The 26756-nt window shown below is 45.0% G+C and overlaps 1 protein-coding gene across 1 annotated transcript; it reads right to left on the bottom strand.

Annotated features, from left to right (window-relative positions):
• On the bottom strand, window positions 1-23908 carry LOC121917546 (transforming growth factor beta-1 proprotein-like). The gene is made up of 7 exons (XM_042443596.1): window positions 22295-23908; window positions 12609-12772; window positions 11837-11966; window positions 7269-7346; window positions 3639-3792; window positions 2478-2634; window positions 1-1433 (listed from the first exon to the last, which is right to left on the bottom strand). The coding sequence occupies exons 1-7, from the start codon at window positions 22704-22706 to the stop codon at window positions 1275-1277; spliced, it is 1254 nt and encodes a 417-aa protein (XP_042299530.1). The 5' UTR covers window positions 22707-23908; the 3' UTR covers window positions 1-1274.
• Window positions 23909-26756: the final 2848 nt, after the last annotated feature.

Genomic DNA, 26756 nt, shown 5'->3' with positions numbered 1-26756 from the left:
CCTCCCCATTTTGTATTGCTGGTGTGGCAGTTAGCCAAGCATTGAACAAGTGCAAAAATATCTCTCCCCATCCCACCCCACAAAAGAAACCAAGTCTGTATTCAGCCCTTTTAAGTTCCCCTCTATTGGGAAAGTCGAGGGTGGCCAAAATGGGCTGTTGAAGAGGTGGAACTAAGAGGGCAGAAGATGGAGATACATACTTAATAGCCAGAGTCACTTACCCCATAAGATCTGCCCCCTGGCATTTATTTCTGCATGCTCTTGCATGTGGCAAAGGAGTGGTTTCCAATTTTTGGTCTGCAGATGTTTTGGACTTCAATTCCCAAAATCCTTGGTTAGTCAGGAATTCAGGGAGATGAAGCCCCAAACATCTGGAGGACCAAAGTTCGGAAACCACTGAGATAAGGGATGTCTTCATGTTGACTCAACAACAGCTATGACTTGCACTGCTGCCTTCCAGAGAAGAGCCAGAGGACGGAAGCACTGAATTCTGTGAGATTGGATGGAGTCCCATTTTTGAAATATGCACGGAGTAGTTGCCTCTTCCCATCCGTCATCTTCTTTTGGGGACAAAGGCCTGAGCGCAGCACCCGCAAGGTAACCTTGGCATCGTCCAGCGACCCTGGCACCTGCTAGAAACATGGACGCATTCGTACCACCCAGAGGACAACGGTTCGGACCTGGTATGAACCATGCTGATCCGGACCTCCTTGTCCTAAAACCATGATGTCATGTGCCCTTCGGTGCCTTTGACCCCTTTTAATATGTCTAAACTTTGCTGTCATTTTTGCTGAGAGTTTCTTGGACATCTTTTTGGCTTTTGCCTGGGTTTAAAAAAAATAAATCAGGTCCCAGATCAGTTTATTCTTCCAGCAAATTCTTTCCAGGAGGAGAGCTGATGGCAGAACAAGGAGAAGCCCATCTTTTTTCTTCTTTTAAACAACTATTATTATTCTGATAATAATTATAATTCTCTCGGCATTTGAAGCAAAATAAAAAAAACAGTTCAAGAGTGTCACCCCCCCAAAAAATACATAAACTTACAAAATAAAATAATAAAATAATAATAATAATAACAATAATAACACTCACTGAATGATTTAAAAAAAGAAGTGTTTTTGCTTTTCTAAAAAAAGGCATGAGGTTTTCTTGAGGTCGGGGGAAAGAGCAGCCTGTCTTTCTCTCATCTTCAGTCCTGGCCTCTTTCCCATTTGGGTTTTAAAAAAATCCCAGCCCGCCCGGAATGGGTCTCCCAAGTCCGTGGCTCCGCTTCCTCAGCTACATCGGCACGATTTGACAATCATGTTGGAGAGCTGTTCCACCTTGGCTTGGCGGCCGACGTAATAAACAATCCCCAAGGGTTCGAGCTCATTTGGGACGCAGCAAGGTGCAGCTGAGGCAGATGGGTTGTGTTGGTTGTAAAGGGACAGGACCTGTCAAAAGAGAAGTAGAACAACGTATTTAGAAGTCGGATGCTCCAAAGTGGGCACCTTGGGCAAGCCTATCAATTGCTAAACCCTCCATTGCCTGCTTGCCTGAATGGTAAAAATTTGGAGAGGGGACTATTGGGCAGGACAAAGATATGGCCAAGATGGAATGAATTTAGGACTTTATCACACCATCCTGCTATCCTGCCACATTTGTGCTAGTTTAAGAATGGAAGCATGCTGTTTTGGCATCATTACGTATCATGCTTTTCCCCACAATAGCGCTTTGGCAATCCATGGTTACGTGATCTGTTTTCTGCACAACTAAACACTGGTTTCCTGAAGGAAGAGTGGAAACAAGCAATCGCAGTCGCCAACTGTCACCAGCAACTGGCTGCTGTGCTTGCAGTAGCTGGCTTTGGGAAGCTGTTGGCGGCTTGGATTGTTGCAAAGGGTCGAGGGGGGGGAAAGAGCAGAATCATATCCGTTCACACCACATGTCTGTGTGAGAAGCGGATCTGCAGTGAAAGGGACCTATCGCACAAAAGCATTAATGGAATAGGAGTGAGATTGAGAGCCTATTGACGTGTTTTGCCTATCAATTAAAAGGTGTGCCACAGTAATGAATGGAAAGCAAAACAGCATCAGGATGAACATGCCGATGTATGATAAGTACCAGCCAAAGATACTTTTATCCGCTTTTTAGCCTCATGCAATAAAGCCCTTAGTCTAGTGAGTTACATAGTAAAAACCAGAGTGAATAGGACCCTTAAAAGGTTATGTTGAAGGGGGATTTCAGGAGGTATTTGAAAGTACCGTAACTAGAAAATAGTCTTGATGATACTGTTGAAACCAATGCTGAGATCGTTCCTGCTCACTGTGATATTAATTTTGAAATATGGCTTTCGTATCCTCCAGGGTGGAGAGTGGAGCTTGTCATAGCTTGTAATACTTGCAACCTTTGTTAAATTCAAGCTTTAGGAGTGGTGGGTAGGATAGGGGCAGGAGTAAAGAACATTTTTGGAGAAGCAAAAGGGTTTCTGTCCTCACCTTGCTGTACTGAGTGTCTAAACTCCAGAGATAGGGGCATGGCCCCATGCAGAAGTTGGCATAGTAGCCCTTGGGTTCATGGATCCACTTCCATTTCAGGTCCTTACGGAAGTCAATATAAAGGCGACGCACACAACAGTTCTTTTCCTCTGGTGATCTGTAGCAGAAGAATGCAAAAGGAGTTAGTGGAGAAATCCTTGAGTTCCAATGGTCCTTCTCTTTGCCTGCTCTAAACTGCCAGAATCCCAGTTCCTCCTCTCTTCCAGTTCGGCAAAGACTTTGGTGGCAATCAATCCAATTCCAGTTTATTGGATTAGCCTTCACATGAATATGGTGACAGTCTTTGGGCCATGCTTCCCTAAAGACATCTAACTTGCCAAGGGCACCCAACCTCCCAATCTTTTGTCTCCCCATGAGACCACACTCAAGTTTCTGGACTTCTAGGCCCTATTCCCATCCAAATTTGTTCTAATCAAGGCATGGGAAACTTCATATTCTCCAACATTTCACAGATACAAACCAGGCCACGTGAGGTGTAGATAGCAAAAGTTAATGAGGAAGAACACACAAGCTAAAGAGTTGCAGCAGTTTGCTTTTGCCTGAGCCTACTGGGAAGGGCAAGATTTGAACCACTCATCTCTCTCTATCAAACTACCTCTGCACCTGAACTCAGTTTGCAGCAGTTGAAGTAAGCTGAGAACAAAGTGGGAAAGTGGGAGGAGGAGAGAGAAACTGGGACATTTTAAAAGGAGCCCAAAAGTGGGATGGCAAAGGAATTATTGGGACTGTTCTTGTCAATTTGGGACAGTTCAATGGAAATTGGAATGGAACCTATGGCCCTTCAGATGTTGCTGGGACTACAGCTTCCATCCACAGCACAGTCAACAGTGAGGGACGATGGGTTTTGCAGTCCAACGACAGCTACGCATCCCCTATCACTGTCACAGTGCTTGCAGGCCTACCATTCCCAAGAACAGCACCTGACTTTAGAAATAAAAATACTCCCATCCTGTATTATCCACATTGCCCAACTGGTCGGGAAATAAATAGTTGGTACAGCAGACATTACAACCCTTTCTTATTTTACCAATGGCGTTTGAGACCGAGGCTCCAAATGCACCCCCAATATTCTTGCTTCCCATCTGGTCCCATACCACTTACTGACTGCAGTACTCCATGCCTGGTGCAGCTCGCTTTTGCCGGCGGCTCTGCAGATGCTGAGCGCGTTCAGGTGGCATCGCCATCACCAGCAAGTAGGGCAGCTGCTGTTTTTCCTCGCTAATCTGCTGCTGGTCCCCTCTCTTTATTTTCATGCCTGGGAAGGAAGAGGCATTGTCTGTAGTACTCATGAATTACAGATGGTTTACATATGGCTGTTCATAAAACATATCAACTGGCATCCGATTTGTGAATTTCAAGGGACTTAACGCCATCACAACTCACTTTTTTGGTTGCTGCAGTGATTGAAATCCTGCAGCAATGCAATGGGCAAAATCTCTTGCAAAACCTACATTGTAAGAACACCAGGCATCAACCCTCCACTACAACATGGTCATTTCTGTGTTGGCCAAAATCTTTTGCAAAACCTACATTGCCATGTGAAAGAGGATCAGCTACAGAGTGACCAGAGGTCCTCCTTTTCCAGGACATGTCCGACATTTCAACCTTCTACCCAGGAAGAATTGCAAATGTCCTCCATTATGAGCATGACTAACAAGCCCATTGGGTATTACCGCTTCCACTTGGATAAATTCATCTACTTGGCAGCCTGTCCTCACTGCAAATAGGGGGATAGCATGGATCCTTCTAAAGTTCTTTCTTCCTAGGAGCAGCAGCAGGCGAGACTCGCACTCAGAGCTCAGGACACGTTTGTTTCTCAGAGGGGAAAAGGAGAGCAAACACGTTCGGCAATGGGCTGCATGAGGATCCCATGCAAATGTTGAAAGGGTTTTCTCCCCTTAATTTCAGCACAATGGACAAATGAAAGGGATAATTTTAATAAAGATTCAGTCAAGAGTTTATTGCTAGTAAAGCAAAAATTTTAAGCATTTGTCTTTTTAAGCTCAGAGTTCTGGAAGTATATGGCAAGCCAACAAGGCATTTTAACAAAGATAAGTTTAGCGTAAAAATACAGCTGAGTACATAATAAAATACAGTATATGTAATATAGCTGTTAATAAACCCTATGAAATGAATTTATCTTTCTATTAGAGGTTTTGGCTTTTATTTTGCAATGCCCTCCTTTTGTCTTGAACATCCTACATTTTGCGGTGCCTTGTCCTCCTTTGAGGTTAAAATATCTGGTCATCCTGTTAAGTTCTTTAACAGCACAGTCTGTGATCTGCTAGGTGTTTATCCTTACGTCCTGAACACTGGAGAGTATGATGAGTGCCTGGCATGCAAACAGGGGCAATTTAAATGCTAACCTGTGTTTTTCTCAAAGTTTGGACAGTAATTCACAAACTAAGTGCCGGAGGAAGTAAATTAGGGGCTCCTGTGAGCCAAACGCAGCCATCTATGGACACCTTTGCATAAGTCACTTAGGCTCTGAGCTTCTCTACTTGCAATTGGGACCATATGCAAACCTTGTCAGGTTGGTCATATCTCTTCCAGCATTTCATACATGCAAACCAGGACACACGTGGCCAAGTAGCATCAGCGTGTGGTCAAGATGGCAAATATTATTAATGAGGAAGAACACAGAAGCCAGGAGAGGCTGCAGCAGTTTGCTTTTTCCAAAACCTACAGGGAAGGGTAAGATGGTACCCCTCTTCTTCTTTCCCCTTTGTTGAGCTAACTACATTTCCACTATAGATTGCATTTGAAGCAATTCAAGCAAGCTGAAGACAAAGAAGGAAAGTGGGAGGAAGAAGGAGAAACCAGGACATTTTGGAAGAAGCTGGAAGCTAGAGGATTAATCGGTTCTGCCCTTGCCAAACTGAGGCAGTTCTAGAGCATAAGGTAAGTGTAAAGTGTGCTGATTTTAATTCAGAAAAAAAAAATAGTGTAAGAAAATATAGTGTATGGGAAGCATATACTATAAAAAAACCAAATGTTCTAAGTTTATGGAGAAGGGTGTGCCAGTCTCTGGACACACCACTGAATTAGCCTCCCTGTGAACTCTTTACGAAGATCTGTTGTCTCCTCATGGGGGTCTATATTTAGCTGATGAAATGCAGCCGGTGCGCTGGGCTGTGTGTGAGTGTGCATGTGTGTCTGTGAGCACTTATGCTTCGCACTGATCCCTAGGGGAGATTCCCATCATCCTAGACCGCATGGCACGGCATGGTTCTAGGGAGTCACCGGAACTGGTGCGATTCCCCTCCAACCCCACTCGACTCAGGGCAGAAGGAATGGCAGGTATGTATGTCGGGATGAGGAAATTCTTCATGCCTGATTCCCAGAAAGAAGCAAGTCTCATCCTGAAGCCGGAATCTGCCAAGGCTCCCCTTGCCAACTGTTGACACCCAAGTCTTGGCAGATGACAGGCATGAGGAAAGATGGATGCCCAGAAAGCCGATTAATAAAAGCCTCTGCATTGGTCCTTGGTGGCAATGTGTGCCACTGAAAGGAACGGAAGTGGTGCAAGACATGTATCAGGAGGGACTCCAATGGGAGAGCTAGCTCTTTTCTGTCCTTTGTAATACAGATTTAATTTCCCTCATCCAAAATGCTTGGATGTGTTTTGGGTTTTGGAATTTTTCCGATTTTGGAATATTTGCATATACGTCATCAGATGGGACCCAAGTCTAAACATGACATTCATTTACGTTTCATAGACACCTTATACACATAGCCTGAAGGTAATTTCATACAAAATATTTGTGCATGAAACCAAGTTTGCATACAATGAATCATCGGAAAGCAAGCCAGCCATGCAGACGCTTTTGGGTTTTGGAATATTTTGGGTTTTGGAATTGCGGATAACGGAGACTCAAACTGGAGTATTCAAAAATATAATAGTCCTGTTCATTTGTATTAGCATTGCAAGATATAAAGGAATCCCATAGCAAATTTGAAACTAACTGAGAAAAGAAAATGTCTTGCATACATTTTCACCCATGAAAGTTTATGCAAGAAATCTCCTTTTCTCAGTCTCAAAGGTGCTATTTCTTTCAACCTTCTCTGCTTATTCAGTTCAAATATTGCTAACAAAATTGACATTAAGCAGGCCTAGTGTTTCCAGCTCAGGCTCATTCCAGGCCAAAGGAATTGGCATTCGGTGCCAAACAGAGTTGCTCACAGCTTCTCCTTCAAACACACTTTCACACACACACAAATAAACACTGACTATATATCCTGTATTTTCCTATTTGGATGTGAGGAGAGAATTCTTAGCTAAAGGGTCTGTTCCCAGATCAAGACAAAATGAGGGGATTTATTCCTTCTCACTTGCTTAGGGATATGGGATAAAGAACATTTAATCCAGTTTACTTGCTTCTAGCCAGAAAGTGGATGTGCAGCAGAACGGAGGGTGAGCCCTGGCACCACAACAACTGAGAAGGAAACAGGAAGGCTAATTATCTGAACACAAAAAAGCACAGCAGCATCTTTGCAACAGAAATCAATGAAGTCATACAAAATTGTAACTACTAGGTGAGCTGGAGATCAGCCTTTTCCTCTTGTTCGGAGCTAAACTCCTCAAAACTTGGAGAATTTGCACCTTTATTTTCCAACTGCAAAAACTAGAGACTCAAGGCTAGGCCCTGAGATTTGACAGCCCTTAATCCAAGCAGGAGTTTCTCTCCTCAAAGCCGATTCATCCCTCCCAACCTTTCCCCCAGCCTTTACCTTCCACTTCCATTTTCAGATCCTCAGAAATGCCATCACAAGAGCAGTGGGTGCTGAGGCGGAATCTCCCCAGAGTCTCTGAAACATATAAATTTGGATTTTATGTCATACTTTCAGCCTGCAACAGGGGCAAGAGAGAGAGAGAACTATAGAGCCACACATCAATGAAAGCAACCTGTGCATCAGAAGGCAAAGACAGAAATGAGTGCATTTAAAACATAAGCGTCACTTTCTTCTTCAGAAAGGAGAAGCAGGGCATTTTGGGTGGAAAGGATCTGCCACATTCAAAGCAGAAGTCAGCTGTGGACAGCACTAACTGGATACTTTCTCTTCGAGTCCATGATGTGGACCAAGAAAATCCACCTGTTCTCCTGAACGTTAGAGTTGGATGTGGCTGCAAAGGCTATCCAGTCCAAACCCCTGCCCTGTAGGAAGACAGAAAATAGCCCTCTCAAAACATGTCCACCCAACTTCTTTTTGAAGACCTCCAAAGAAAGAGTCCACCACTTTCTGCAGACATCCGTTCCTCTCTTGAACAGTTCCTAACAGCAAAGTTCTTCCTAATGTTTAGGTGGAATCTCTTTCCTTGTGATTTCAGTCCACCGGTTTGTGTTCTAGTCTCCGGAGCAGCAGAAAACAAGCTCTTTCCATCTCCTGCATGAGATCCCTTCAGATATTTGAAGATGGCTTTCTCGGTCTTCTCTTCTCCAAGGTAAACATACCCAGCTGCCTCAATCGTTCCTTCCTCCCAAGGCTTGCTTTCCAGACCTTTGATCATCTTTTTAAAAGTTTCCCTTTTCACTTAACAAGGTGATAAAACAGTCATGGAAAACGGTACAAAATGTACAAGATGGAGAGTAGCTGAAAGCACGGTAAGATTTAACAGCTCTGCTAGTGTGTTGGGTTGGTTGGCATCCACAGCTATCATGCCAGCTGTAAAGCGGGTAGGAAGCTGAATGGCAAGGGACGTGATGTGATGTGAGCTTCCTTTTTAGAGGCAATCCCTCTTCACTCCAAAATCACTCAGCCTCCGTGTCTCAAACCCTTTCCCTCTCCATTTTGCTCTTCCTCTAGACTCTCACGATCGCCTAGTCTACCCATCAGGGCAAAAGTGTTTCGAGTCACATTGAGGAAGGTGGCAGCTGTCAGACTTGGGACCTGGCATAAGTCTTGGTTTAGAAATTAACTACTTGCTACACCAGTGTGGTGTAGCAGTTTGAATGTTGGACTATGAGGATTTGAACCCTGGTCTCTTTAAGACTCAAACCCCATTCCATCATGCAAAACTGCTGGGTGACTTTGGACAAGTCACACTCTCTCATCCTCAGAGGATAGCAATGGCAAACCCCTTCTGAACAAACCATGCCAAGAAAACTCCATGATAGATTTGCCTTAGAGTTCCCATAGTTGGAAATGACTTGAAGGCACACGACAACAACACTACCAGGAAACACATCCAGGTGTAGCTGCATTGGCCATATAGCAAAGCACAATAACATTTAATTTTAATTTTATTTCCTGGACTTTAAGATACCTTGTCTCCCAGAAGCAGAAGCATGAATATCCCTCTATGCCATCTTAATTGAGAACACCAACAACATCTTAATAAAATTCAGGCTTGTGGCTAATATGACCCTCCTGTATGACTTTTAACATCTTTGCCTGATGAAGAACCAGCAGAGCTTCAAAGGCTTGCAGTTTATATTTTAAGCTTGCAATAAAGGTATCACTCAATTGTGGATTTTGGAAGTTATTCTACTTTGTTACACCAGGTTTTCTGAAACAGGGTTCCCTTAAAACCCAGGGTTCTGTGAGTGGTAATAGGGGTTCTTGAAGAAATTGTGACTGGCGATAATTTGTGTACAGCAATTCCCTGAAAACTGCAAATTACTTCGAGTTCCTCCAAGGTAAAGAAAGGCACCATCCCTGACTTTCTCCTTTTAATCCCTACATTTTTCTCTCCTTCCCTTTCTCTGGCAAACACGGAAAAGAAAGGAGCCAAGGAGTGGCGCATGCCGCGCACGACTTGGTGCATGCCAGGCTTTTCATCTGGCTCCTTCCGGAACCCCGTGGCAGCATGCCCGGGGTGCGGCCCGCCGACTCAGCAAATTGCGCCATTGTTTTTTCCGCTGCCTTCCCTCACCGCCTCTTTTTCTCCCACCTCGGGCACAGAGGCAACCTAGGGAGAGGTTGCCCTACATTTCTGGGCCCTGAAGGAACAAGCGCCTGGGTGACTCCTTGGATGACTCTGTGGTGCTCCGAGCCAGCGCCAAAACAAATGGAGCGGTGGTTCCAGGGAATATATAACTACCTTCCCTGTTGCAACATTGGCTACCAGTTCATTTCAAAGTGCTGGTTATGATTTATCATGCCCTATCCGACTTTGGCCCAGGCAGTGACGTCACTAAGGGAGTGCGGAGGATGCAGAGTGCACTGGGTGACACCCCAGAAAAGGGGCGACACCCGGTTGGGCCCTCCTCCTGCTGTGGAGTGAGAAGAGCTGAGTGCATCCCTCTTGCAAAGAAAACCCAATGATAGGTTCGCCTTATGATCTACATAACTTGGAAATGACTTGAGGGCACACAACAGGACAGGACGAAGGGGCACAGTAGAGCATGATGTTTCCTGTGAGGTGCCTTTTTGGAATGACCACCTCCACTAGGCTCTCACTGTGAGGCCTAGGTCCTTGCGGAGTTACAATTGTTCTTATTTGCCATCAAGTTGACTTCAACTTACAATATCCATATGAATGAGAGACCTCCAGCAGACCCTATTATTAACAGCTCTACTCAGGTCTTGCAAACACAGGGCTGCGACTTCTTTGAGTGAAACAACCTACCCATAGTGCAGAAGGCCTGTTTTCCAGGCTACTGCCTTCCACTTCCACCAAGCATTGTTGTCTTTTCCAATGAGTCACATTGTCACATGATATGCCCAAAGTACAACAGCCTCAGTTTTAGTCATTTTAGCTACTGGCTCAGGCTTGGGCTTGATTAGACCCATTGGTTTGTCTTTTTGGCACACTGCCGTATCCGCAGAACTCCCCTCCAGCACCACATTTCAAATGGATTGATTTTCTCCCTTTCAGCTTTTTAAACACTGCCCAGCTTTCATGACAACCACACTTAGAAATCAGAAATACTATGGCATGGAAAGGACAGGAAGGTTTGTTGCCGTCAAAAGACCGGCACTTTCTTGGAGGAGTTAAATTTAGCTGCAGAGTAAGACAGACATAACTCTTGCAAAAGGGAAAAAGTATATGCTGGAGTGGGAGAGCATTCTAGCCCAGTGCGGTATCTGCTCTGCTTGATATCTGTATCTGAAAGGGAGTGTTTTGTTGTTATTTGTTTAAGGGAGGCAAGCCATTAAAAAAAATGTGACCCCAACCTCACACACCCCTGTGAGCATGAAGCCATGCAGCCTATTCCACCGCTGCATTCCCATCTTGTCCCGTGGCCTGCATACTAAGGCAGCAAACTGAGGATGGAGGGAGAGGATGGGACTGTTTTTCTTCTTAAATAATCTTCTTAATTAATCATAAAAGTCAGGGTTGCCCAAAGAATGGTTAGCAATGGTTAGAAGAGAGAAAGTTGCGGCCAAGGTTCTTTGTGGACATCCTGGAAACATCCGGTCTGGTGCCACTGAACTCGGAAAGTTGGACTTTAGCCCAGATGTCACAAGTCGGGTTTTCTGCATATCTCTCTGTTGATCTCAGATGGTGTTCTATTGAACATCCTGTGAGCCTTTCCTTTCAGGGTGCTCTTGCCCATCTAGTCTCTTCAGTGACCTCTCCCCGTTTCCCAAATTCATGTAGATCTCATCAGAGGTTGGAAGTCTTTACCGTTTTTGGAAGTTGGAGTCCAAACAAAGAAATCTCTCAAACTCTGGGTTTCATAGAATCATAGAATGTTAGAGCTGGAAGGTGCCACAAGGGTCATCCAGTCCAAAGCCCTGTCAGGTCGGAATACACAACTAAAGCACTGCTGAAAGATATCCATCCAATCTCTATTGACATCCAAAGAATGGTCCACTACCCTCCGAGATAGTCTCCTCTATTGTCAAACAGCTCTTGCATTCAAGAGGTTCTTCCTAATCTTTAAGTGGGACATCTCTTTCTGTAATTGGAATCCACTGGTTGGCATTCTCATCTCTGGAGCAGCAGAAAACAAGTTCGCTCCATCTTCTCCAGAACATCTCTTGCGGTGATTCCCAAACTTTGGTCCTCCAGATGTTTTAGACTTCAGCTCTCAGAATTCCTGACTGTTGGCCAAGCTGGCTGGGGTTTCTGAAAGTTGAAGTCCAAAACACCTGAAGAACCAAAGTTTGGGATTCACTGCTTCAGATATTTACAGATGATTCTTCTATCACTTCACATACATCTCTTCCCCAAGCTAATCCATTCTGGATTCAGTTCACCACAGGGCAGAATTGGGAACAGTTGAGATTTTCCAAAATGTTTTTGAAAGGTTACATTTGATTGAATGAAATGGAATGGAATGAGCTCTCTTTCCAAGCAGAGTTTGCAACCAAATGGTTCCCACCCTCCCTGCAAACTCCCCCTCGCTCACCTGCTCCTGCAAGCCACACTCGGAGGACCGTGGTGACGTCGAATGAAAGCCACTCCTTGTCGGTCTTCAACTTAACCTGTCGCCCATCCAGGTAGTACCAGCTGGAACTGTTTGTATAATGGTGCTGTTGCTGAAGAGAGATGGAGAACAATGAAAACGATAAGCACATACCTTCCAAGGTTTCACACCTGAAAGCTGGGACAAGTATGACAAAGCAACATCAGTGTGTGATCAAGTCTACAAAAGGTAGAACACACAAAATAGGAGATGGTGCAGCAGTTTGCTTTTGCCTGAGTCTAATGGGAAGGGGAAGATTCTGCCTCCACCTCTTCTCTTCCTCCATTGAGTTGAATGCAAACTACTTTTGTACTTTCAACTCAGGTCTAATCTGCCCTGCAGAGATAATACCATTTGACACCACTTTAACTGCCAGGGCTGAATGCTATGGAATTCTGGGATTTGTAGTTTTGGGAGATAATTCGCCTTCTCTGTCAGAGATCCCTAGTGCTACAACAAAATACAGATCCCAGGATCCCAAAGCACTGAGCTATGGAAGCTAAAGTGGTGTCACTTTGCATGATTTCTATAGGTCAGGCTTGACTTCAGTCTTCAGCAACTGGAATAAGCTAAGGACAACACCAGGGTAGTCCTTAGGTCTCAGGTTTTGGCCCAGAAACCGCAGGGCCTGGGACAATCCCTACCCGCCTGGCAACCTTACCCGCATGTCACCTTCACCACCCTTCCCTGGCACTTGCTCTCCTGACAGATGTACCTGGTAAAGCTCCAGCCGCTGCTCCTGACCCTTCCCAGAAACCCTCATCCTCAGCTCGGCACGGTACAACAGGTTGGGGTCATGGAGAGTTGTCCGGATCTGCGATATGTTAAAGCCAAAGAAGACATGGTTGCTGTTCTTCTTGTACTGCTCCCCGTAGCTGTCTGGAGGCAGAGATAAGAAGAAGCAAAGAGGCATTTGAGGAGCCCGTTTTTAATTGATGCCAGTTCTGTTTCAATCCTGTTCAGGTGATTTCTTTCTTCTCAGAGGATGTCTTGGAAAGATAAGCTTTGCAGGAATACCTGGCAAACCTTCCCATCCTCTGCCAGGTCCTTTTGCAAGAGTACAGGTGCAAAACCATGGAGCATAAATTTACAAAGCAAAGGGAAAACAAAGCCTCAGGCTGTAAATGAGATTTACAACAGGGCTTCTCAGGATAGCTGATGCGTCATTTGTTATGTGCCTTCAGGTATGACAGGGTTTTCTTTGCCTGATTTATCCAGGGCGGGTTGGGCAGTGACTTCCTCTGAGGCTGAGAGAGTGTAATGTGGCCAAGATCACCGTTTCCACGGCCAAGCAAGAATTTGAACCCTGGTCTCCAGAGTCATGCTCTAGCACTCAAACCATGGTTCCTTGCCTAAGAAAAGCTTATGAAATTCACGGGTGCCATAAATTGACAGGTGACTCGAAGGCACATATACACACACACTGACATGAGATGACCCCTGACTTCATCATGCCTCTAGTCCCTTTAGCCACTTGGATCAGCTGGTGCTTGCTTGCCAACTGACCAGTGGTACCCAAACAAAACATCCCTGGCTTGCTTTTCCATCCTTAAAAAACCTTCCTCACATACAGAAAGAAAGCTTCGCGCAGCATAGAGTTAAGCACAGGTACTTCCCAACATTTGCAAAGCAAACTGCTGTTTTAGAAACACAGGAGCAGCATCCAAAGAAAGAAAGAAAGATGGCACCTCTCCTACCCCGGCTACGTTTTCCTCTTTCCATCCATGTCTGTGTCTCAGGCAGACATGCCTCCAGTAAAAATCTTGGAACTGTGTGTTAATATCAATTAATAGTGATTTGTATTCCTAAAAGCAGGAGTTTTTGCTTTTGGCTGCCAGAAGGCCTTGGATCCTTCCCAGGTTGATGCGTACAAGAAGGGGAAAGAGAAGAAGCTGAACATTGAACGCTGAAGCCAAAGTCAAGAACAGAAGTAAAAAAAAGTTATAAACCTGATTGCAGATATGTTTCATGTTTATACGTAATTATTTTTGTATTGCTTCTGCTTGCCCATCCTCACAGCCCAGCCAGTTCAAGGATGGAGAACTTGATGTATGCCATCTCATGCCTATTCCCATTTTGCAGACCTTGTGACTGAGAACTAAGAGCCGACAACATTGAGATCATGCTGCAATATCCAGTCTTCTGCAAGGCAGGGAAAGTTAATTCTGGTGGATAGGACTTCATGAATCCCTGAGTCGGCATACTGCCAGTTATGATAGGGATTATGGTCTAGAAAAGTAAGTATCTCCACCTCTGTTGTGGTCAATGCAATGGAGTCCTAACTCTATGGAGCTGCAAACGGATGGCTGTTTCAGAGTTCCTAAGCAGAAGGAAAGGAGGTGGCTGCTGCAGTGTTCAAATAGTGGTCCTTTTGTAATAGTGTTTGTTTTACTGCCATTTCTAAAAAGCTACAAAAGGCCCGTTCTGTAGTTAGCATCAGGAGAAGTCATGGTTTGGAGGTGAGTTTGACCACTAGCCCTGTCCTTTTGCAAACATATTTTCATTGCCGTAGCAAACCAGGCTGACATGCAAGCAGTTTGATTTCACTTCTCCCCTAATACCCCTGTAGCAAACCTGCAAGGAATGTTCAACACTATCTATCTATCTATCTATCTATCTATCTATCTATCTATGACAGTTTTATAGCTGAACAAGAATTAGAATCCAGTAGGTCTCTCTGTTTCAGTGCCAGCAACATAGCTGATGTGCCACATTTTGGTCTCCGAATGTTAGCTGAGGCAGGTCACTGGCCACAGACACACCCCAGAAATAAGCACCATCTTTTCAGTCCTACAACGCAATTCCGGGATCTATTTCTGCCACAGGAAGAGTCTATTTTTAAGCTTCTCTTCCTTGGAAGATCAAAAGGCCTTTGATTCCTCATCCCATCTCATCCCACATAGACAGGCAAACCGGCTCTGCCGCAAGTCCCCCTCTCGGCAGTTAAGACCAGGGCTTTCAGGGTCTGGTTCATCTTCTCCTTTCATGTTAAACAAATGCCGAGTTCAGGGCATCTGCCACTAAGGAAGCCAGAGGAAGGAGAGAGAGAGAGAAATGGTTTAGCTGCACATATGATCTTTCCAAAGGTCTTTCGGAAAACTTTTCCTTAGGTATGCCTTCCAACGTATGGAGTTTATCACACTGGGTCTACGTTCGGCATTAAAGGGAGATTAAAGTGCATTTAAAGCATCCCGCAAATAAAGCAAAAATGGCGAGTAATTGCGCAAATGATTACCACACGCAATTGTGCAAATAAAGTGATATCGGAAATGCATTGTCGCCAAAATCCCCAAAGTAAAAAGATGCGTGTTAATGCTTCTTTGCGACCACTTTAATGGCGGGTTTTGTGCGACGTCGTGTGAAATTGTTTCGCGTAATTATGCGATTTTTCCAGGATATTCACAGGATAAACTTCCGATCGCCTTTGTGTGATAAACTCCACAGAGTTTCTGACTTAAGCTAATCCTAAGGCCAACCTATCTTGGGGTTTTCTTGGCAAGATTTGTTCAAAGGACGTTTGCCATTGCCTTTCCCTGAGGAACGCCTTAAGGAGCTGGGGATGTTTAGCCTGGAGAAGAGAAGGTTAAGAGGTGATATGAAAGCCCTGTTTAAGTGTTTGAAGGGATGTCATATTGAGGAGGGAGCAAGCTTGTTTTCTGCTGCTCCAGAGAACAGGACTCAATGGAGCAATGGATGCAAGCTGCAGGAAAAGAGATTCCACCTCAACATTAGGAGGAACTTCCTGACAATAAGAGCTGTTTGACAGTGGAACACATTCCCTCAAAGTGTAGTGGAGTCTCCTTCCTTGGAGGTCTTTCAACAGAGGTTAGATGGCCATCTGTCAATGGGGATGCTTTGATTGAGAGATCCTGCATGGCAGAATAGGGTTGGACTGGATCAGGGCCCTTGGGGTCTCTTCCAATTCTATTATTCTATGATTCTATGATTATATGGTCACATCACAAAACCCTACTCCATTCCAAGAAACTGGTATGATGCCTAGGCTTTTTTTTTATTTTTTTTGTCTCTGAGGTTGTCAACTTTTTTTCTGCCAGGGCTGCTGTACCTAAACAGCTTTTACTGAAGGGAAATCCATCAGGTGAAGCTTTTACCATTGTGACATCTGCATGTTGCAATAAGAATGCATCTCTCACTGACTGCCATACAGCTGGTCAAGGTGCAGAAACTTCACTAAGGGGGAGGAAATGCTCTCTCACCATGACAGCCGCCCACACTCCTACTAAGAATTGCTTCCCTATCAGTATTAAGAAGAGAAGTCAAGAGTCTTGTCTCCAACCTCCAGTTTCCCTTCTTTTGGTGCGGTCACTCTTTTGGTTTCCACATGACTTGTGGGGGGAGATTGCAACCTCTTGCAAGTTAAGGATATGCGTAGCACAGCCACAGAGACAGAGATAGTGGTGTCTCCGCTCAACAGCTCCTGCTTATCAACCCAAGGAAATTCCCAAACTATTTGGGGATTTTCCAGTGCTACATCCTCTAAGATAAGAAGTGGGTGAGCTGATTCTGGCTACTTTTGGCCTGTCATAAGTGTCAGACTATGTTTCCCTCAGCTGTAAAATGGGAATAGCAATAAAGCCCTACATGGAGCTTCCAAAACCAGAGATTGCATGGAGACTGTCAACTGAGGCTTTACCTTTTAGTTTGAATACGAAAAACGTTCTTCTCTGTTATCTGCCAAGTGTAAACCTTTTACACACAGAGAGAGAGAGGCTGCAATCTAACATCCTCTCAATGTTGTGTATCCATATCCATACGCATATCCACATGTGTCACTATATCTGGTGATGTGCTGCGCCAATGCTAAGCAACCTCATGCAGAATAGCGATAACACATGGCAATGTCTGGGTGCCATATGCAACCACAATAAGGAACAGCAATGCCCAACATGTAACTAGAATAAGTCTGTTGTACTATGGAGATCCATGATGGGGATCCATGATGGCTGAGAGTCAGCAACTATGAATTTGTTAAGAAATTGGACACACCAGCCTTTGGTCACAAAGGCAGAGATTAAATATTGCAGTGTGTGCAATCCTGTTGCAGACTGGTATAATAATAATAATAATAATAATAATAATAATAATAATAATAATGTTGCAACATGTATTTTGTGCATTTTCCTTGGCCGATAAAGGTATCCCTGTTTTGCGGATTGAGGTGCACCAGTGAAGCTGCCATGAGACTCATTTCAGCCTCTATAGGCCTGGAAAACTTCGCTTGCTTAAGATCATTGGTATGTCAAGTAGCTGCTTGAAGCAGTGTGTGTGTGTGTTATGTGTGTATAAAAAAGGGAACAAATACAATGGTGCAACCTGTACCATACCACAAGTAGAAGTTTGTTCAGAGGCCCTTTCTTACTATGGGGAAAGGCTGTGGAGCTATGCAACACCTGCTTATCTGTTTTGGGCAAGACAACCCTCAGTTCATTATTATATTATTAAATAATTAAATAATAATAATAATAATCAACATCATCCTGCTTTGCTCCCAAAGACCCCTTAACAAAATTCTACTTGTGGTATGGTATAGGTTGCACCATTGCATTTCTTCCTTTCTGCACATCTAAAGCAGCTGACCGTCTAAAAAACACAGTGCAATTAAAAACGTACAAAACTGGCACTTAAAATGATACTAAAGTATTACAATATTTAAAAGGTCATTCATTTAAAAATAGAATAATGCGATTTTAAAAGGATAAAATCACTTTAGAAACCATACACTTTAAAACTGTCTTTAAAAGGTCACGCTGGAGAGCCATGGCGAGATGGCTGCAGCAAGAGAGATGCCACAGAGAAAGAGAGGGACTGGCATCACATATTGAGGATGGAGCAAGCTTGTTTTCTGCTGCTCCAGAGTCTAGGATCCGGAACAATGAATGCAAGCTATAGGAAAAGAGATTCCATCTCAAACATTGGGAGGAACTTCCCAACAGTAAGAGCTGTTTGACAGTGAAAAACAATCCCTCAGAGGTCGGTGGAGTCTCCTTCCTTGGAGGTCTTTAAACAGAGGCTGGATGGTAATCTATTGGGAGTGCTTTGATTGAGATTTCCTGCATGGCAGAATGAGGTTGGACTGGTTGGCCCCTGTGGTCTCTTCCAACTCTATGATTCTATGCATCTCAGTTTTCATCTGTGAAATATTGGAGGTGATGCGAATGGGAGCAAAGACGCAGCTTGGATTTTTCAAAAGGGAAAAAAACACACACTTTTAGCTCAGCATGCATGACAACCCAGCCTTCAGGGAGAAGTGACAACACTACCCAGGAACTTCAGGGTTGCTGAGCCCAGCAGTTTGACAGGAAGTAGTAAGGTTGGATCAACCATGCTCCTGCCTCCACCCGCCCCTCCAAAATCTGTTTCTCCTCCTCCCTTGGGGAAAGCTGATATTGCAAAAACCATCCAACCCTAGGAGGAACAGCATTCGGATGGGTGCCTGCCTTTGCGGTGTGGGGATGGAGTGCATGCACACAACCAAAACAGTGCAAAGAAAAAGGAAGTGGAAGGCCGAAAGGATTGAGGTGGAGGGATGGGGGGGAAGCATTTCTCTTTCTCTGGCTTTGCTGTGACCCAACATCAGCTAGGACTAGTCTCCATTAAAGCCCCATTTAAAAACAGCACCAGTTCGCCTTTCTTTATGAGATCCCAAGAAACCAGCATGGTCTGAGTGTTGGACTATGACTTTGGAGACCAGGGTTCGATTCCCAGTTCGGCCATGAAACTCACTGGGTGACTTTGGGCAAGTCACACTCTCTCAGCCTCAGGCAGAGGCAATGGCAAACCTCCTCTGAACACATCTTGCCAAGAAACCCCCATGATAGGTTGGCCTTAGGGTCTTCATAAGAAGGTACACAACATCAACAACAATGGGATTTGTGCATACACGCCAAGAGTTATCAGTCGAAAGCAACTTGAAGGTGCACAACAAAAATGGTATTTTTGCGTACATACCTGAAGCTATAAGTCAGAAACGACTTGAAGGTACACAACAACAACAACAACAAACATGGGATTTGTGTGTACATACCCAGAGCTACAGGTCGGAAAAGACTTGAAGGCACACAACAACAACAACAAAGGCGAGCCCATAAACCTGTTCCCAAAAGCTCAGAAATTTGATCTGGGGCTCCATTATGTTTTTAGAAAAATTCCAGACACTAAGGTTTAGATCTGGTTATGTGACATAATTATAGCCTCTGCGCATGTGCAGAGACTCCTTGCCTTATAACTGTGACATACCCGCCAACATTTCCCAGATGAAAACGGGGGCCCATGTGGCCAAGCAACATCAGAGGGGGGTCAAGGCAGCAACTTTTGCATTTTGCAGCAATTGAAGCAAGCTGAGGATAGATGGAGAAAATGGGGAAAGAAGGTAGGAACTGGGATATCTGAAAAGCAGCTTAAAAAAAGCAGAACGACAAGAGAATTTATTGTCTTCAGCTTGTTTCTTCCATCCCCCACAAACTCCACCACCAAGTTTCGGGGATTAGAGTGGGATTGCCAAACCCGAACAGAGGAATGTCGCTAGAAAATAGGGCAATGCACACTGCCTTCCACCGTTGGTCACATCATAGGTCCGTGCGGACAAAGAGTTTCATTCCAGGTCTTTCCCACCCTTGCGCTGTTACCTGTCATTCTTTAACCAAAGCCTGAATTAGGTGCCACAGGCAGGGAAAGCATCTGATCTTGTTTGACCTGAGCTGTGTGACTTTTCCCAGCCAGAACTACATGTTGCAATTGGTGCTAAAAGCATGTTTCAGTCACAGAAACCATTGCTCCTCTGCCCTTACGCTGTGTGCCTTCATTTCAGTTCTTTTGCTCGCTTGCAGCAGAATGACAGGTTTGTGTACCGTCTTTTATAGAGTTATTCCAGTTGGCCCTCTGTATCCACTGATATTTTTTAATCCACAGATTCAAGCATCCACAGCTTGAAAAATATCCCCCAAAATATATAAATTCCAATAAGCAAACCTTGATTTTGCCATTTTATCTAAAGGGCACCATTTCACTATGCCATTGTATATCATGAGACATGAGCATCCATGGACTTTGGCATCCACAGGGGGTCATGGAACCCAACCTCAGTGGAGAGTAAGGGCCAATAATAATAATAACAACAACAACAACAACAACAACAATACAGACCTCCCTTCCCTTATGCAGGGGATCTATTCCGGACCCCCCCCCCCTCATGTAAGAGGAAAATCGTGTATGCTCACGCCCCATTGAAAATATTATATCATTATTACTATTTTCTCTTTTTGAATCTCCATTGTAAGTATGTTAATGCATCGAGTATGTAAGTGTGTTATTGTGTATGTTTGGTGTTTGTATGTTTGATTGTCTGTTTTAAGTTTCAATAAAATTATAAAAAAAAAAAGAAAGAAAGAAAATAATGGGGCGTGGTGAGGCACGTGCCATTCATAACATTGTACCACGGCTTCAGCATATGCTGAAAGCCACGAAAAAGAAGCCTGCGTATGGCACAGGATCACAACAACAACAACAACAACAACAATAATAATACCCGATTGTATATAAGCGGACTTGAGCATCCACAGATTATGTTATCCATAGGGGATCCTGGAACCAAACCCCAGTGGATACCAAAGCTTCACTTTATTTGTTGTTGTGTGTCTTCACCTCATTTCTGACCTATGGTGACCCTAAGGCAACCCTATCATGGGGTTTTCATAGGGGTTTTGTCATTGCTGTCCTCTGAGGCTGAGAGATTGTGACTTTGCCCAGGATCACCCAATGGGTTTCCATGGCTGAGCTGGGATTTGAACCCTGCTCTCCAGAGTCATAGCCTTACCGAATCCAACGCTCAAACCACTGCGCCATATTGGCTCTTTAGCTTTTGCAGATACCTAGCCCATTTTTGCACAAGCATCTGAAAAAGTGAGTTGTGTTTCCATTATATGATATTATATATTATAGCACATACACATAAATTGGTGAAATCTCCATTTTTAAGTATCTGACATCTCTTTGCCTCCATTTCCGTGAGTCTTGTAACAGGGCATCACAGCCTTGATAAAACTATACTTTGCAGTTTTGCATCTGGCCCGGAGCCTGTGCTTTTGGCAGACAGAAATTTGACAAGTTAAGCTTTTCCCTGTCGCTTCGTTTCCTTGTCAAAAGAAACCCTTTATCTGTTCAATCTTGGCTTACTAAGATGCTGTTAAAGGCAAGGCAGCAAGGAGAGATAAAAAAAAGTGACAATCCCTTCTAGAAATTCTTTTCCCTCCAGGCATTGATGGGAAGTCCTGAATTGGTTTTGTCATTGTGTGCCTTCAAGTCATTCAGACTTGTGGTGACGTTAAGGGAAACGGATTGTGGTGTTTTCTGGGGCTGAGAGTGTGTGACTCACCCAAAGTGGGTTTCCACGGCTGAGCAGAAATCGAACCCTGGCCTCCAGAGTCATGGTCCAGTGCTCAAACCACTATACCACACTATACCACTGAATTAGTTTACAAAGAGTTAAACAAACACCACACCCAAGTACGGGGTTGAGTCTCCCTTCTCTGATATGCTTCGGACCAGAAGTGTTTTGGATTTAAAGCAGTGTGTCAAGCTGCATTCATTCTTCAGGGTAGATGCAGCCTGTGTCTTCATAGAATGATAGACTAGTAGAGTTGGAAGAGACCATAAGGGCCATCCAGTCCAACCCTATTCTTCCATGCAGGAACTCACAACCAAAGCACCCTCAACAGATGGCCATCTATTCTCTGTTTAAAAACCTCCAAAGAAGGAGACTCCACCACACTCTCAGGGAGCATGTTGCACTATTGAACAACTCTTAGAAATAGTTTTTTGTGGGTTTTTCGGGCGATGTGGCCATGTTCTAGAAGAGTTTATTCCTGACGTTTCACCAGCATCTGTGGCTGGCATCTTCAGATAATGCATCCTCTGACGATGCCAGCCACAGATGCTGGTGAAACGTCAGGAATAAACTCTTCTAGAATATGGCCACATAGCCCAAAAAACCCACAAGGCCATGAAAGCCTTCAACTTCACAGCTCTTAGAAACTTCCTCCTAATGTTTAGGTAGAATCTCTTTTCCTGGAGCTTGCATCCATTGTTCTAGGTCCTATTCTCTGGAGCAGCAGAAAACAAGTTTGCTCCATCCTCAATATGACATCCCTTTAAATACTTAACAGGGCTATCATATTCCTTCTTAGCCTTCTCTTCTCCAGGCTAAACATCCCCAGCTCCCTAAATTGTTCCTCAAAGGGCATTGTTTCCAGACCCTTCACCATTTTAGTTGCACTCCTTTGGATACACTCTTCCTATGAAGATGCACCTCCAAGTCCTGCTTCCAAGGCCTGTCATAACCCTTGGACTTGCTCCCTCTCCACCCAGCCGCATCTCAAGCCTCACCGTGATTTGGCGACAGCATGGTGAACCTGTGCACCTCCTTGGCGTAGTATTCCTCCTGAGGCGTCTCCTTGGGGTCTTCAGACACCATTTCCCGGATCACTTCCAAGGTGCTGTTGTAGAGGGCCATGATGTCTTCCGACAAAACCCGGGAGTCAGGGTCTTCGACCTCTGGCGGGCTGGACAGCTTGAGCTTGCTGAGGATCTGGCCTCGGATGGCTTCGATCCGCTTGCGCTTCATCATATCCATGTCCAGGGTCTTGCAAGTGGAGAGCGCCAAGGCGGAGTAGAGGTGCTCCAAGGCCAAGAGTGACAGGAGAAGCCAGCCCACGGCCTGCCGACGCGTGCCAAGGGCCCCGTTGGCACACGGCGCACCATTCTGCCCGCTGCAGCTTCTCCACACCGACTGCTTCATTCTTCCTCTCACTTTTGAGCTCAGCCCCCAAAAAAGCAAAAGGGGGAAAAAATTAAAAGCCCTTCCTTAGCCGGAGTCACTTGACGTGGTCTCAGTTCTTCCTTACGCCTCCGTCATGTGGCTGTTTCCTACCAAAGTGCCACTTGCCGTTGACCATTGAGTCCTTCAAAATAGATTCTATTTTTTCTTTTTTTCTTTCCTACAGGAGTTTACTTTGACTTGGACCAGATCAACCTTCCGGGCTGCCAACTTTGTCCAAGGTGACGGCAAACTCGCCTTAGGTTTCGCACACCGAGGCAGTCCATGCACCTGGGTGCCAAATGCGTGCCCTGGTTCACCCTTGGCACCAGAGCACGGCAGCCGCCTCAATGCCCATCTCCTGGAGCAGATCCGTACACCTTGTCTCTTGGGTCTGGCTCAAGAAAGGATCCTTTCTTACCAGGCTGAGCAACTCCAGATTTGCCCGAGCCTCAGAGCCAGACCGCTCTGGAATGTGGCAGGGCACGCTTTGGAGACTTGGGCCAAATCCAGTGTCAAGAACCAGGAGCTCCCTCAAGACAGCTTGGCTCTGTGTGGCTTCTCCAGCTGCTGCGCTTGCTCTCCTTGCTGCTGCTCTTGCTGCTCTTGCTGCTTCTCTGCCCAGAGCCAGCTGGCCCTCCTTTCTTCCCGGGCAGGAAAGGTTGTAATTTCACCACTCCTGTTGGGACTTGCTGACTGAGGGCTTGGAGGTTTTTAAAGCAGTTTTTTCTCCTCTCCTCAGCCCCAGCTCCACCCAGGAAGCGAAGGAGGGAGTCAGCTCTGCTCTATATAACTCCTTCACCAAGACAGACTCCGGCAAAAGCAGCTCATCTCTGCCCTCTCTGACTTTCTTTCTTTCTTTCCTTCCTTCACTCATCTTCCCTTCCCTGTCTACCCTCTCCATCTCTCCATCTTTCTTCACCTCCTTGCCGAGCCAACCACTTATCTGGAAGTGATCTTTCTTTCTTTCTTTCTTTCTTTCTTTCTTTCTTTCTTTCTCTCTCTCTCTCTCTTCCTCTTCCTTCCTCTCATCTTCTATTTCCTGCTTAGCATCTCCCATCTCTCCTTTCGTCTTTCTTCACCTCCTTGCTGAGCTGACCACCTCTCTAGAAGTGATCTTTTTTTCTGATTTCCCCCCTTCCTTCCTTCCTTCCTTCCTTCCTTCCTTCCTTCCCTCATCTTCTCTTCCCTGTCTACCTCTCCATCTCGTCCATCTTTCTTCACCTCCTTGCTGAGCTGACCATCTACCTCGAAATTATCTATCTATCTATCTATCTATCCATCCTTCCTTCCTTCCTTCCTTCCTTCCTTCCTTCCTTCCTTCACTCGTCTTTTCCCTGTCGACTTCTCTATCTCTCTCTTCATCTTTCTTCACCTCCTTGCTGAGCCAACCACCTATGTGGAAGTGATTTTTCATTTGTTCGTTCGTTCTCTCATCTTCTCTTCCTTGCCTAGCCTCTCCATCTCTCAATTTGTCTTTTTTCTTCTTTGCTCACCACCTTGCAGAGCCAAGTTATTTCTCTTCTCTTCCTTCCTTTCTTCTTTCCTTCCTTCCTCATCTTCTCTTCTCTGCCTGCCCTCTTCATCTCCCTTTCTTTCTTCCTTTCCTTGCTGAGCCAGCCACCTTCCTGGAAGTGATTTCTCTTCTCTTTTCTCTCTAAAAAAATATTCACATGACAGAAGTGACGGACTGCCTCTTTCAAAAGAAAAAAGGAAGGCTAAACACAGGCATTCTCTCTTCTCTTGGGAGTCATGTTCTTACTTTGAGTATCATCCTTTTTATTGTGGAAGATAACACTTTTATAGTGTCTCTTTTTACTCAAGGCTTCTGTTCGAAAGCAGCCGCGAAGGAGGCTGGGTTCCCAGACTGTCTGGATGTCACCCTTTCCAAGTCAGGGAAAACATCTCGAGACTGGAAGGCCTGGATTCAAGTTTCACCTCTGCCAATGACTCATTTTTGCAGCCTTGGGCCTGGTGTCCTTTAGGCCCCCTTGGAGAATGTTTTCTGAGGGTCACACGATACTGTTATTTTTGCTAACCCTAAGGCGATCTCGATGTAGTCATGATGACCCAGTTGGAGAGACCGCCTGGCCTTTCCCAGCAAGTTCTCTTTAGGCTTCCTGAATACACACTCCACAAATTTTAATACATTTGTAATACAACACATTTAGATGGGTACGAGTTACTGCAGGCTGCCTTACACTGAGGCAAGACTGGTCAGAATTTAGCCTCTTTTCCACCTAAAACCTATGAATGAAAAATTGAATGTTAGGGTCACCTGTGATACGATAACAAAGCAATAATGTAGAGAGGAATACTGCCAGCTCTCCATATCCACGGATTCTTTATCCAAGGATTCAACCATGTGCGGCTTGAAAATATTAAAACACATACACACATGAATTCCAAGTAAACCTTGTTTTTTGCAATTTTATATAAGGGACACCATTTTATGCTATTGCATTTAATAGGACTTGAGCATCAATGGATTTTGGTATTCACAGGGGGTCCTGGAGCCAAACCCCAGCAGATATCAAGGGCCCACTGTATTGTTGTTGATGTTGTGAGCCTTCATGTTGACTTACGGAGAAACTATCACCAGGTTTTCTTAGCAAGATTTGTTCAGAGTGGGTTTGCCTTGACTTTGAGAGGCTGAGAGACTGGCTTGCTCAAGGTCCACTCTGTGGGTTTCCATGGCTGGGCAGGGATTCGAACCCTGGTTTCCCCAGAGTTGTAGTCCAATACCCAAACCACTACACCACCCTGGCTCTATACAATTCTCTTAACTTCAACCACGACTGGGGGACTTGGATAGCAGAGGAGCAACTGGGGCTATCCTTGCCAAATTGGTACTGACCTAGACTGGGAATTCTCCAGCCATGAAACTCACCAGCGACCTGACACAAAGGACTGTATTTCCCAGCCTAACCTACCCTATAGGGTTGTTGTGAAGATAAAATGAGAAGGAAAGAGTTCTTTGCTTCTGCTTTTGCCCCTTGGAAAGAAAGGAGAAATAATATCAAATCATCTGTCGGGGATGCTTTGATTCCTGCATGGCAGGGGTTGGACTGGATGGCCCTTGCAGTCTCTTCCAACTCTATGATTCTATGATTCAAATGAGAAGGAGGTTGTCCAGTGGGACTCTACCAAGCCAAGCTAGCCCTCGCTCCTTGCTCAAGTTCCTTCGATAATATCTATGATTCATTTTCATAGCTTCTGCCTGTAAGGAGATACCCGAGGGCCGCTGGCTTCTTGGCCTAGCCTTCCTGGGGTGGGTGCCTTGTGCATTTGTCTGACATTTCAACCCCTTCCCTCCTCTATACGAGTCGCCCCACTGCATGCCAAGCAAGTGGGCAATTCCAGCCACGGCAACGTCTCCGAGCTATTTCGGAGCAGCTGCAAGGAGGGTTGGCATTGTGTTACGCCCAGAATGAATCTAAGCCACATTACATGCGGCGAGGTCCCATTTTGGGCAACAAGATTCGTGACGCTTTCCCGGGGCACCCAGCTATAAAAGGATAGCCTCTCTCTCTCCTAGCCTACCCACCGTTTCCTCCCCTAGACATTTGGGTGCCTACTGGGTCAGACTTCGTGGATTTGTGTGGCTTAGAGGAATGGTTTAAGAAACCAAAGAGATACCTGGCACATGGGACATCGGGCTTCCTTTCCCATGGGAGTGCACATTTATCCTTTCCAAGGTTGGGACTGGATCCAGTGCTTCTCCATTCTGTATTTCTTCCGAATTTACTAAACTAAGCAACAGTGAGAACCAGCTTCAGGTGTGAACACTTTACTGTGCTGTCCTACCATATCAATGCACTGCTCTGGCCTGCTACTGCTACTATTAGTAGTAATAGTAGTAGTATTTTATGTTTATTTGTATCCTGCTTTCCCTCCAAAGATTGGGATTCAAAGCAGCAGCAGGGTCATTCCTAGCATACTATTGACCTGGGACCCCATCACACTACATGACTGTAGTGCGATGATTCCACTATAACCATTCCACATGGTTGCATCCTATTGTTGTTGTTT

Source organism: Sceloporus undulatus, unplaced genomic scaffold, assembly GCF_019175285.1.
Source record: "Sceloporus undulatus isolate JIND9_A2432 ecotype Alabama unplaced genomic scaffold, SceUnd_v1.1 scaffold_23, whole genome shotgun sequence".
NCBI classification, from domain to species: domain Eukaryota; kingdom Metazoa; phylum Chordata; class Lepidosauria; order Squamata; family Phrynosomatidae; genus Sceloporus; species Sceloporus undulatus.
Note: the sequence above shows the minus strand (reverse complement) of the source record. Positions and strands in the feature narration are given on the sequence as shown.